This window comes from Belonocnema kinseyi, chromosome 10 (genome assembly GCF_010883055.1).
Source record: "Belonocnema kinseyi isolate 2016_QV_RU_SX_M_011 chromosome 10, B_treatae_v1, whole genome shotgun sequence".
NCBI classification, from domain to species: Eukaryota; Metazoa; Arthropoda; class Insecta; order Hymenoptera; family Cynipidae; genus Belonocnema; species Belonocnema kinseyi.
Genome location: NC_046666.1, coordinates 4265283 through 4278835, shown reverse-complemented (window position 1 = coordinate 4278835; position 13553 = coordinate 4265283). Strand labels below are relative to the sequence as shown.

General features: G+C 19.9%; 1 protein-coding gene and 1 non-coding gene across 2 annotated transcripts in view; one reads left to right on the top strand and one right to left on the bottom strand.

Moving 5' to 3' along the window:
• Positions 1 to 3486: 3486 nt before the first annotated feature.
• Positions 3487 to 13553, bottom strand: part of LOC117181904 (ribonuclease P protein subunit p40-like) — a 34267-nt gene continuing 24200 nt past the window's right edge. The window contains exon 6 of the mRNA XM_033374923.1: positions 3487 to 3883. Coding sequence (XP_033230814.1) covers positions 3544 to 3883 — 340 coding nt within the window. The 3' untranslated portion in view covers positions 3487 to 3543. The remainder of the gene's footprint in view (positions 3884 to 13553) is intronic.
• Trnam-cau lies at positions 12267 to 12339 on the top strand. The gene has a single exon. It is a non-coding gene; the product is annotated as a tRNA-Met (tRNA).

Genomic DNA, 13553 nt, shown 5'->3' with positions numbered 1-13553 from the left:
GCAGATAAATCATAGTTTGGCCTAAAAATTCAAAAATATGCTTAAAAATGTTTTTTTAAAAATATTAATCTAGATGGTAGAAAACTTATTTGTTTATCTAGAAATTTGACTATTTGGCTGAAAATTACTTTTTTTGTTGTTAAAAAAATCAATTATTTGTCTTCAAATTTACCTTTTCTATTTTTGGTTGAAAATTTGTCCTTTATAAGGTAAAAATTCAACTATTTGGTAGAAAACTCACGTTTTTTTGCTGAAAATTTGTCTGTTTGATTAGAAAATTAATCTTTTTTCTTTGAAAATTCATCGTTTTGGTTCAAAATTTAAATGCTTGGGTTGAAAATTGATGTATTTGGTTGAGAATTCAACTATTTTGATAAAACATCCTTGGTTTTTTTTCGTTTAATTCAATTAGTTCAAAATTCGCCTATTGATAGAAATTTTTTTTTTAATTAACTCCTTTGTTGAAAAAATCGTCTTTTTGTCGAGAATATTTAACTGATTTTTAATCTTTTTTGTTTGAAAAAAATTCGATTTCATATTTTAAATTGAAAACTGATATTTTCTTGTTAGAAATTCAACTATTTTGTTACAAATTCGTTTTTTTTTTCTAAGGAAATTAATTATCTTGGTTGAAAATTCGTCTTATTTTGGTTAAAAATGCAACTGTTTCTTCGAAAATTAAGCTATTTAGTTGAGGATTTGTTTTTCTAGATTGAGAATGAACTTTTTTAACAAAAAATTTAATTCATTTTCGATTGAAAATTCGTCATTTTTTGTAGAAAATTAATATTCTTGATTGAAGATTCGTTTTTTTCTTGGTTAAAAATCAATTTTTTTAAACCAAAAATTTTTTAAATTATATTTTTGGTCGAAATATTTTTTAAATTGAAAAATCATCTTTTTAGTTAATAATGTAATTGTTTGATTTGAAATTTAACTTATTGTTTGAAAAATCGTGTGTTTAATAGAAAATTAATAATTTCTGTTAAAAATACATTTTTTGAACTCATCATTTTGGTTGAAAATTTAACTATTTCGCATAGAATTAATTTTTTTTGTTAAAAATCAATTTTTTTCACTGTAAATTTAATTATTTCATTTTTGATTGAATTGGTTAAAAATGCAACAGTTTTTTCGAAAATTAAACTATTTAGTTAAAGTTTTTTTTAGATTCAGAATTAACTTTTTTAACTAAAAATATCATTTTTAATTGAAAACTGAGCTCTTCCAGTTAAAAATTCATGTATTTTGTTAAAAATTCGTCATTTTTTGTAGAAAATTAATCATTTTGGTTTGAAAAATCAACTTTTTCTTTGAAAATTAATCTTTTTAGTTGAAAAATTCATCTTTTGGTTGAAAATTAAAATGCTCAGTTACAAAATGAAATACTTGGTTAAAAATTCGTCTTTTTGGGTTCAATTCAACTGTTTTTAATTTTAAATTTAAACAAATTTTTCATTGAAATATCAAATATTACAATTTTTGTTGATAATTCATTTTTTTAGTTGAAATTTTGTTTGTTTGTTTTTAAAATGCACGCTTTTAATTGAAAATTAACTTATATTTTTGGTTGAAAATTAATTTTTTTCGTTCAAAATTTAATAAATTTATATAATTAATAATTTTTTTTAGAATTATTTATTTTGGTTGCAAATTACTTTTTTTTAAATCTAAAAATGTATCTATTCTATCTATTGGCTGAAAATGATTTTTTTTAAGATTAATCATTTTAGTTGAAAATTAAATAATTTTATCGAGAATTCTTTTTTTTTTAGAATTAATTCTTGTAACTAAAAATATAAATATTTTATTTTTGGTTGAAATTTTATATTTTAAATTAAAAACTGGTCTTTTCTAGTTGAAAAATTCAAGTATTTTGTTAACAATTTGTTTTTTTTCTGTAGGAAATTAATCTTCTGGGTTGAAAATTAATTTTTTAAGATTCATCATTTTAGTTAAAAATTAAACAAGCTCATCAAGAATTCTTTTTTTTTTTTAAATTAATTTTTGTAACTAAAAATATAAATATTTTATTTTTGTTTGAAATGTTATATTTTTAATTGAAAATTAAGCTTTTCTGTGCAAAATATCAACTATTTGGTTGAAAATTAATATATTTGGTTGAAAATTCGTAATTTTTCTTAGAAAATTAATCATCCGGGTCGAAAATTCCTCCTTTTTGGATGAAAATGAAATTTTTCAGCAGAAAATTAATCTGTTTTGGTTGAAAATTGAACTATTTTGTCGAAATTTTGACTTTTTTGTTGAACTTTTTGAAAATTGATCTATTTCGTTGAAAATTCTTTTTTTATTATTATTAAGAAAAATAGAAATATTCTATTTTTGGTTGACATTTTATATTTTTAAATTAAAAATTGATCTTTTCTAGTTGAAAATTTAACTATTCGGTTGAAAATTCAAGTTTTTTTTAATTCGTTTTTTTTTTTAGGAAATTAATCTTTTTGGTTAAAATTCATGTATTTTTTATATTTTTAATTGAAAATTGATGTTTTTTATGCAGATAAAAAATCATGATTTCGCTCAAAGTTCATGTATTTTGTTGAAAATACATTTTTTTTGTGATTCATCATTTTCTTTGAAAATTGATCTCTTTCGTTAAAAATTAATTTTTTAAATTAAAAATGTAAATATTCCATTTTTTATATTAGTGTTATATTTTGAATTGAAAATTGATCTTTTCTAGTTAAAAATTCAAATATTTGGTAGAAAATTAATAAATTTTTTTGAAAATTTATCTTTTTGGTAAGAAAATGAATCTTGTTTCTTAAAAATTTATCTTTTTGGTTTAAAATTCTACTTCTTTGGTAGAAAATTAATCTTTTTTGTCAAAAATTAATCCATTTGGTTGAGGATATAACAATTTTGTTGAAAATTTGTTCTATTTTCGTTTAATTTGAGTCTTTTTGGTTGGAATATTAAACTTTTTTTAGGTAAATTTTACTCTTTTTTGTTTGAAAATTCAACAATTTTGATAAAGTCATCGTTTTAACTCGAACATTTAATTATTCTTCTGAAAATTCGTAACTTTAGATTAAGAATTCATCTTTTATTGTAGAAAAATACATTTTTTTTTAAAATAATTTTGTTGTTGAAAAACTCGTTTTTCGGTTTGAAATTCATCCCCTTTGGTAGAAAATCTTTTTTTGATTAAATTTATACTTTATGGTTGAAAAGGTAATATATTTCAACTAGAAATCTTAGAAATTTCAAGTATTTCATATTAATTTAAAATATTTAAGTTACAAATTTATTGCTAATCAAAAATTCAAATTCAGTATTAATTAATTTTTCCAAAAAAACTCATAGCAATTAATAAAAAAACACGTATATTATAAAGTATGAAGAATTCTTTTCCATGTTTTCAAGAAATTTAATGGAAAAATAAAAAGTAAATTATTTATAATGCGAGTTGTTTTTTTATTGCAAATGGTGTGCACATTTTTGATAAATAATTTTTAAAGCTCATTATGTAAATATATATTATTTACAGTTGAATAGTAAAAAATCTGATTCAAGAATATTTTATTGAAATATTCTCGGCTTGTTATTTGAGCTGAGGCTTTTTCGCGTGATAAACTTTCCATCCGGACGTAGGATGAAAGTGTAACTATTGTCACCGTCTGTGTAAAAATTGTGTTCTTTGAAACCCCAACTTATGGGACTGTCGGAAAATCCTTGCACATCCATACTGCACCATGGAGAATCTTTGTTCAATTTTATGTACTCTTTAATGGCACTGTAAATTTTGCTGATCATCCTGCGAGTAAAAAATCCTGTGCACTCTAAATATTGGACTTGATTTGCTCGAACAAGAGGAGAAGGAAATTCGTATCCACTCGAGTCGGTATCTTTACTGCTTGTCCTGAAAATTTCAAGTCTTCTGATTCTAAATATTTCATTTTAATATTAATTTATATTTTTAATCTTTTTAATTTTAATACGAAATAAATACTAGAATGTTAAAAACAAAAAAAAAAAAAAAATTTCTGCAATTCAGAGAAAAATTACAGGGTGGTCGTTTCAATCGACGAAATAAATTCCAATAACATAATAAACAACAAATTAAAGCATTCAAAGTGGAATACTTGCATTCCAAATTTTTATAATTCTTCTTTCACGATTTACAATTAAAGGTACATTAATTTGAAATGTTTATAGTTTAAAATTATGTAATTTTGAACATTTTCTTTTATTAGTTTCATTTTAAAGATTTAAAATCCAAAATACTTAAATTTCATAGAATTTAAATTAAAAATCAATATTTAATGTGTATCACAAAAACATTATGTAATTCTAAGTACTATTTTAAATAGATTAATTTAGGTCATTCAAATTTGAAAATTATTCTATTTATAAGATTTACAATTGAAAAATATTTAACCTAAAAGTTAAAAAATTTTTAATTATTGAATTTCATAGATTTTAAATCGAAAGTTTTTCTATTTTAGTGATTTAAATTTTTAAAATGTCTTCTTTTAAGATTTACAATAAAAAATTCAATAATTTGATGCGTTTATCGTTTAGAATCATGTAATTTTTAACATTTTTTTACTGTTGTAATATTAAATTTAAAAGTTTAAATATTCAATTTCACAGATTTACAATTGAAAATTATTTAATTTTTGCGATTTGCAGTTAAAGATTCATTGGTTTGAAATGTTTATAGTTCCAAATTATATAATTTTGAACGTTTTCTTTTATTAGTTCAATTTTGAAGATTTATAATTCAAAATTCATCGATTTTAGCGAATTTAAATAAAAATTTCTTCCAATTCTCAAATTTTCAATTTAAGACTCTTCAATATTTAATGTATTTATTTATAAGATTTTGAATTGAAGACAACTTAATTCAATGCAATCTTAAACGTTTTTTGAAATATTTAGTTCAATTTTGAAGATTTACAATGAAACATTCTTCAGTTTTGAAGACTAAAAATGTTTATAGTTTCAAATTATGTAATTTTGAACATTTTCTTTTATTAGTTTCATTTTAAAGATTTAAAATCCAAAATACTTAAATTTCATAGAATTTAAATTAAAAATCAATATTTAATGTGTATCACAAAAACATTATGTAATTCTAAGTACTATTTTAAATAGATTAATTTCGACCATTCGAATTTGAAAATTATTCTATTTATAATATTTAAAAATTTGAAGTGTTTATCGTTTAGAATCATGTAATTTTTAACGTTTTTTGCTGTTGTAATAGTTTAATATTGAAGTTTTAAAATACTTAAATTTCAGAGAACTGAAATTTAAAATTCTTCCATTTTTAAGATTTTCAATTGAAGACTCTTCAATATTTAATGTGTATAATAAAAAATTATGCAATTCTAATTGCTTTTTTTAATAGAATTATTTAAATGTTTAAATATTTAATTTCACAGATTTTCAATTGAAAATTCTTTAATTTTTGCGATTAAAAATTCAAGATTCATTAGTTTGAAATGTTTATAGTTTAAAATTATATAATTTTGAACTTTTTCTCTTATTAGTTCAATTTTGAAGATTTATAATTCAAAATTCATCGATTTTAACGAATTTAAATAAAAAATTCTTCCATTTCTTACATTTTCAATTTAATTTTAATCATTCAAATTTGATAATTATTCTATTTATATGATTTACAATTGAAAAATATTTAACCTAAAAGATTAAAAATGCTAAATTATTGAATTTCATAGATTTTAAATCGAAAATTTTTCCATTTTCGTGATTTAAATTAAAAAATTTTCTTCTTTTAATATTTACAATAAGAAATTCAATAATTTGAAGTGTTTATCGTTTAGAATCATGTAATTTTTAATGTTTTTTGCTGTTGTAATAGTTTAATATTGAAGTTTTAAAATACTTAATTTTCAGAGAATTGGAATTTAAAATTCTGCCATTTTTAAGATTTTCAATTGAAGACTCTTCAATATTTAATGTGTATAATAAAAAATTATGCAATTCTAATTGCTTTTTTTAATAGAATTATTTAAATGTTTAAATATTTAATTTCACAGATTTTCAATTGAAAATTATTTAATTTTTGCGATTTGCAGTTGAAGATTCATTGGTTTGAAATGTTTATAGTTTAAAATTATATAATTTTGAACGTTTTCTTTTATTAGTTCAATTTTGAAGATTTATAATTCAAAATTCATCGATTTTAGCGAATTTATATAAAAAATTCTTCCATTTCTTAAATTTTCAATTTAAGACTCTTCAATATTTAATGTGTTTATTTATAAGATTTAGAATTGAATATACATTTAAAATCGAAATTTAAAATTATTCGATTTTTAAGATTTACAATTGAAGATACACAATGTTCATTGTAAATGAAAAATTTATTAATAAACTAAAAATTATTTAATTATAAAAACAACATTATGTCTGATTAAAGTAATAAATTGTAAATTTATTTATGAATATATTAAATATTCTATTACTAGTTATAAATTTTAATATTCTAATATTTATTTCTTTAATATTTATTAGAATTTTTTTAGGAATAAAAGTGGAACTGTTTAATTTTAAACTTTTAAAATAGTAATTGAAAAGTTTTTAATGTAAAAATTTTGTATTCAGATGCTCAATAATTTACGTGATTCAATTAAAGGTACTATCAATTTTCAATATAAACAAATATATAGCCACGTTATCATTTTCAATGCTCTAAATTAAAAAAGCAATCAATTAACTTTAAAATGTTCAAAATTATATAATTTTAAGGAATTTTAAGCTAGAATCATTAAATATTGAAAAATTGAAAATTTTGTAACTGAACACTTCTAAAATTATAAATTCAAGTATTTTCTTTTTAAATAGTTTAAACATCCTTGAAAAGTTTCAAACTTTTATTTCAAAATCTTCAGAAATCTAGAAGCTGTTTTAAATTTAAAATTATTTTCGAAATTTTTTCAGAACTTCTAAATATTTGTCAAAATTACTTGAATTTTTTCTAAAATTTCTAGAAAATCTTGCAAATTTTAGAAAATTTCTTTACAATTTTGATTTATAAATAACAATTGAACATTTATTATTTGTAGGTGAAATTTGAGTAATTTTAAGAGATATCTAGAAGTTTTGAAAAGATTAAAAATTATCATGCAAGTTTTAGAAAGTTTTCTTAAAATCTTCTAGAATCTTTTTTAAAAATTTGGTTTAAATCTTTGAAAAACTTTTTAAATATTCTCTTAAAATAATGTTTCAAACTGAAAAGTTATTTTTAATTTTCCTAGGAATCTTAAGATCTTAAAATTACGCAAATTGTAAAGAAATTTTCTAAAATTTGCAGGATTTTCTGAAAATTGTAGAAAAAATTCAATTCATTTTGACAGATATTTAGAAGTTTTGAAAAAATTTCAAAAATAATTTTTAGTTTACAACAAAATTAAAACAACTTCTAGATTTCTCAAGATTTTAAAATAAAATTTTGAAGCTTTCCAAGGATGTTTAAACTATTCAAAAAGAAAATAATTTAATTTCTAATTTAAGAAGTGTTCAGTTGAAATTTTTCTAAATTTTTCGATACATATTCTAAATTCGTGTATGTTCAACTGAAAATCTTAAAAATCGAAGAATATTAAATTTCGATTCTCAAAAATTTAACGATTTTCGATTGTAACTCTTCAAAATTGAAATATATAACAACAAAAAACACATTAGGATTACATAATTAAAAACTATAAACAAAAAAATTAAATTCTTTTCAAGAATTGTGAAAGGCTTCAAAAGAATAAAAAAATTTTCTTAAGATTCATAGGTAAATTAAAAATAATTTTTCATTTTGAAAAATTATTTTAAGAGAATACTTAAAAAGTTTTTCAAAGATTTAAACAAAATTTTCAAAAAAGATTCTAGAATTTTTTAAGAAAACTTTCTCAAATTTGCATGATAATTTTTAATCCTTCTAAAACTCCTAAATATCTCTTGAAATTACTTAAATTTTTTCTACAAATCTTCATTTGAAAATTATATATTAAAATTTGAAAATTTCACTTAAAAATTAAGCATTTTTTAAATACAAAAATTAAAATTGTCACGTTCAAAGTTTAAAGGCTCTTCGAAATTTTAACGATTCCAGGTTTTCTATGTCAAACAATTCAGTTAAATATTCTCTACTTTTAAAAATTTGTTTTGAATTTACTTGTCTTCAATAAAAATTCAAATATTGCTAAATATTCAATAATTAATCTTTTTTGTAATTAAAAATGTAAGCTTAAAAATAAAGATTTTTTATTTTCCCGGTCCAGCGGCCATCCTAAATTAATATTAAAATTGCCTCTCTTCCAAATCAATAAATAGATTTTAAATCTCCCTCTCCCAATTCAGAATATATTTTTTTTAATTCACCCTTCAAATTGAATAAAAATGTTACCAATGAAAAACTTTTTCCGGTTTAGAAATTTCTTTAACCAATTTTTTCTGATTTAAAATATTTCATTTTAATAGAAATTTAGCTTTATATAATTTTAAATTCAATATTGAATAATAATAGAATGTTAAAAACAAAAAAGTTCTTTCTTCCATTTTAGACATAATTTTTTTTTTACCCAAAATCTTGAATTTTTAAACCAAAAAAAGTTGAATTTTTAACCAAAAATGGAGTTGATAAATTTTCATTGAGAATCAATTTTCAATAAAAACAAAAAGAAAAACCAATTTTCTGCAAAATAGTTTAATTTTATACCAATTTGTTGAATTTTAGAGCGAAAAAGCCCAATTCTCTATAAAATAATTTCATTTCAAAACGAGAACATGAAATAGCAACAAAAAAGTTTATTTACAATTAATCAGTTGACTTTTTTAAACAAAATATTTGAATTTGCAGTTGAAAAAAACTTTTACAACAACAAAATTTTTTAATTAGAATTTTTAACCAAAAGCAAATGAACTTTCAACTAAAATTATGAATCTTTAACGAAAAAAATGAAATTTGAGCAAATTCGTTCAACTTTCAACCAAGAAATGGAATTTTTTTCATCCTTTTTTGGGTCAAAATTCAACTTTTTGTTTACAAATTCTAGTATTTAGCTACAGGTTTAACTATTTTGTTGAAAATTAAAGTCTTTTGTTAAAAAGTAATCGTTTTTGGTCGAAAATTTATATTCTTTGGTAGAAAATTAAGTTTTTTAAAATTGAAAATTCATTTTTTTGGTTGAAAAATAATTCTTTTTATTTGAAAAGTCTATTATTGTATTTTTGTTTAAGAAATAATCTCTGTTACTTAAAAAAAAATACTTTTTGTGAAAATTCAAGGATTTTTTCCGAAAAATCATCGTTTTTGGTCGAATATTTGTACTTTTGTAGAAAATTCATTTTTTTCTTGTTGAAAATTTATCTTTTGTCGGAAAAATCTTTTTTTTTTAGTTGTTTAAAATTTACCTTTTATGTTTAAGACATTTTGTTTTGAATTGCTTAAAATCTTTTAAAAAATTAATTATTTCTGAAATGTTCTTGAAACTTCTAAATATATTTTTAAATTATTAAATTTTTTCAACTGTTTTAAAATATTGCAAAATTTAAAAAAATATATATATTAAAATCTTCCAGACCCCTTTTTGATAATTTTTTTAAATCTTTCTAATATTCTAAAAAAATTAAAACCAAAATGTTAAAAAAAAGTTCTTTCATCCAATTTAGAAAAAATAAATACTCAAATTTCTTCCCTTCCAACTCAATAAAAAGCTTTTAAAAACTTCCCTCTCCCAATTCAATAATTTTCTTTTTTAGTTCTACCTGTCAATTTAATAAAAATATTACATGTGAAAAACTTTTTCCATTTTTTTTTTAATTTCCACCCTTCAGAATCGATAAAAATCTTGAAAATATTTTCTGATTTAAAATACTTCACTTTCATATTAATTAATATTTTTAGATTTTAATACATTTTAATACAAAGTAATACTAGAATAAAGAAAAATTCTTTCTTATAATTCAAAATTATATAATTCTTCCAACTCAATAAAAAGTTTAAAAAAATTCCGCTCTCCCAATTAAAATTTTTTATTTCTCCCTTCCAACTTCAATTAAAATATAAATTTTTGCAAAAATATATAAGTTTTCCATCCCAAAAAGATAAATTTTTAATAAAACAGTTGAATATTTAACCAAAAAAGATAGAATTTCTATTAAAAAATATACATTTTCAAACAATTGTTCTAACCAAATTATCGAAATTTCAACAAAAAAGTTACTTTTCAACCAGAATTGAATTTTTAATCCAATAAGTAGGGTTTTTCAACAAAAGATTTAAAATTTCAGCCAAAAAAGATGACTTTCTAACAAAATTGTTGCTTTTTTAAATAAAAATAACTACATTTTTAATCAAATAATTAAATTTGTAATCATAAAAGATGAATTCTCAATCAAAAATATAATAGTAAAGTATTAAACAAACAAAAAATTAGCTCAACAGAAATTAGTAGGATTTTTTGGTTGGATTCTATTAATTCAATTCACATTTAAATTTAAAAAAAGGAGAAAACAGAGAAAAAATAATAAAATAAACGAAAAGTTAATTTTCCTTTTTACTTTTTTATTTCGGTCTAAACACTTTTGAAATGCGGACTATTTTTGAAAGATCTTTCAAAATTAACAGAATTTCCTTAAATGTTTGCAGAATTTTTGTCGACATCCTTAGAAATGTTTTGAAATGTTTTTATTTTTTTATTTTTCCAGGATCTTAACAAAAAAATGTGTATTCTCTTTAAACCTTTCCACATTTTTAAAAAGCTTCTAATTTTTTTGGAATCATAAAAAATTTAGCTTTTGTTTAAAATTTGTTGAAACCTTCTCAAGACGAAAATTATTTTTTAATCTTTCTAAAACTTTTAAATATCTTTTAAAATGGCTGGAATTTTTTCTAAAGTTAAAATAAAAATGATTTAAAATAAAAAACTTTAATCTAAAGTCTTCCAGATTCTTTTCTGATAATTTTAAAAATCTTCTAAAATTTTTTGAAAATTTAAAAAATATTCTTTTTAAATAAATCTATGAAAATAAAAAATCTCCCATGAATTTAAAGAAAAGTTTCCTTTATTATTGGAACCTTTCAAAATCCTTAAGAAAACCTCAAAACTTTATTTTGCAATCTTCAAAAATCTACATTTTGTTTTTAATTGCTTGCAATTTTTCCAAATTTTAAACTATTTCTTAAATATTTTCAATACTTCTGAATGTCTTGAAAAATAATTTTAATTTCTTCGAAATTTTGTTCAAATACGTCAAAATACACAATTTTTTAAAAATATTCTAGATTTCTTTTTCACAATTTACAAAAATCTTTTGAAATCTTTTAGATATACTTTTAGAATGTTTCAAAATTAATTTTATTAGTATTATATCTTAAATTTGATTTGAATTTAATTTTAAAAATTTAAAAAAAAAACGTTTTTCAATAAACCACTGATTTGATTATAATTGAGTGAATTTCGAAAAATTCAAACGAATAAAAAAGAATTTGGGATAAATTAATAATAATTTGAAATAAAAAAACCTGGAAAAGACCTAGAATTTTTTAATTTAAATTCTGTAGCAAAATTGATACAAAAAATTGACTTAAAAGGTTTTAATCAACATTTCACCAAATAACAAAATCTCAAAATAGCACTTCTATAAATTAAGTTTAAAATTAAGATAATAAAATGTTTTATAAATTCAAAAAACCTCAATATAACGTAGAATTATAAATATAATTTTAAATTTAATGGGTTCAAAAATTAACTTAATTTGTCCAGAAATAAACTGAAAATCCATGGGATTTTATGAAAATAATTTTATTATAATATTATATTACTATACTAACAATAAAAATAGAATAAAATAATAAATATAATAAGATAATAATAATTATAATATTTTATTAAAAATAATAAAAAATATTAATAATTTAAATTCTTTATTAAAAACTTTTACTCCGTTAAGACATTTTTTTGTCACTTAGGCGTTTAAAAAAAATAGTCGAAAAGACCTGTTTGATTTATAAAATAAATTTTTTATTTAAAAAAAATTCATGCCTCTATTTTGCTATTATTTTTCAACATTTGCACCCCTAGTAACACTATTAATTTTAACTCTGAAGTTAGTCCGAGCCTTGGTTATTATTTTGCTAAAAAATATTTCGTTTCGATTATTCATATAAAAAAAAAATTAGAAATTATTTAAATTTTAAAGAAAAAATGATGAATTAGAAAATGAAAGAGGAGATTTTTTGCCAAAATTTGATTACGGATTATAAAGCTCTTCTAGCATCAGCCTCGGTGGCGCAGCAGGCAGCGCGTAAGTCTCATAATCTTAAGGTCGTGAGTTCGATCCTCACCCGGGGCATTTTTTGCCAATTGAATTTTTTTTAATTTCAAAATAATTTTTCTTTGTTTTATCATACCATTTTGGGCTATTTTTTATTATTAAAAAAAAAACTCTTATTTTTCTTGTCTTTTTTTTTGTATTTTTGGTTTTTCAATTTAAATTAAAAAATTTAAGAGTTTCTTTTCCAAATTTAATCTTCGGATTCTTGTTTTTTTTTTAATTCCCAAGAATTTCGTGTGTCAATTAAAATATTATTTTATTATATTTCTATGTTAATTTAATCTCTAAACGCGATATTTAAATTTAATTGCAAAATTGTTGGAAATTAAAAAAAAAAAAAACTAAATACCGAACAATCAAATTTGCACAATAAAGTCTAAACATTTTTTAATTCGAAAAAAAAAGATAAAGAAAGAAACCTTCGAAAACGTTTTTTAATTTTTTTTTAATAAAAATATTTTAGAGGGTGTTATCCAAATTTGAAGGCTCAATTTTTGACTTTTGAAGCTTTCAAGAATTTCATAATTCAAATTAAATTTTAAAATATAAGAAAAAATAATTTAATTTAGAAATTCTTGGAAATTGAAAAAAAAATTGGTTTTATCTTACCATTTTACGCTATTTTTTGAAAGAATTAATAAAAAAGAATCCGTTATTTTTCTTGTCTTTTTTTTTTGTATTTTTGGTTTTTCAATTTAAATTAAGAAATTTAAGAGTTTCTTCTCCAAATTTAATCTTCGGATTCTTGTTTTTTTTTAATTTCCAAGAATTTCGTGTGTCAATTAAAATATTATTTTATTATATTTCTATGTTAATTTAATCTCTAAACGCGATATTTAAATTTAATTGCAAAATTGTTGGAAATTAAAAAAAAAAACTAACAACCGAATAATCAAATTAGACAAAAAACTTTTTAATTTTTTAATTAAAAAAAAGATAAAAGATAAAGAAAGAAACCTTCGAAAACGTTTTTAAGTTTTTTTTAATAAAAGTATTTTAGAGTGTGTTATCCAACTTTGAACGTTCAATTTTTGACTTTTGAAACTTTCAAGAATTTCATCATTCAAATTAAATTCTAAAATATAAGAAAAAATAATTTAATTTAGAAATTCTGGGAAATTGAAAAAAAATGGTTTTATCTTACCATTTTACGCTATTTTTTGAAAGAATTAATAAAAAAGAATCCGTTATTTTTCTTGTCTTTTTTTTGTATTTTTGGTTTTTCAATTTAA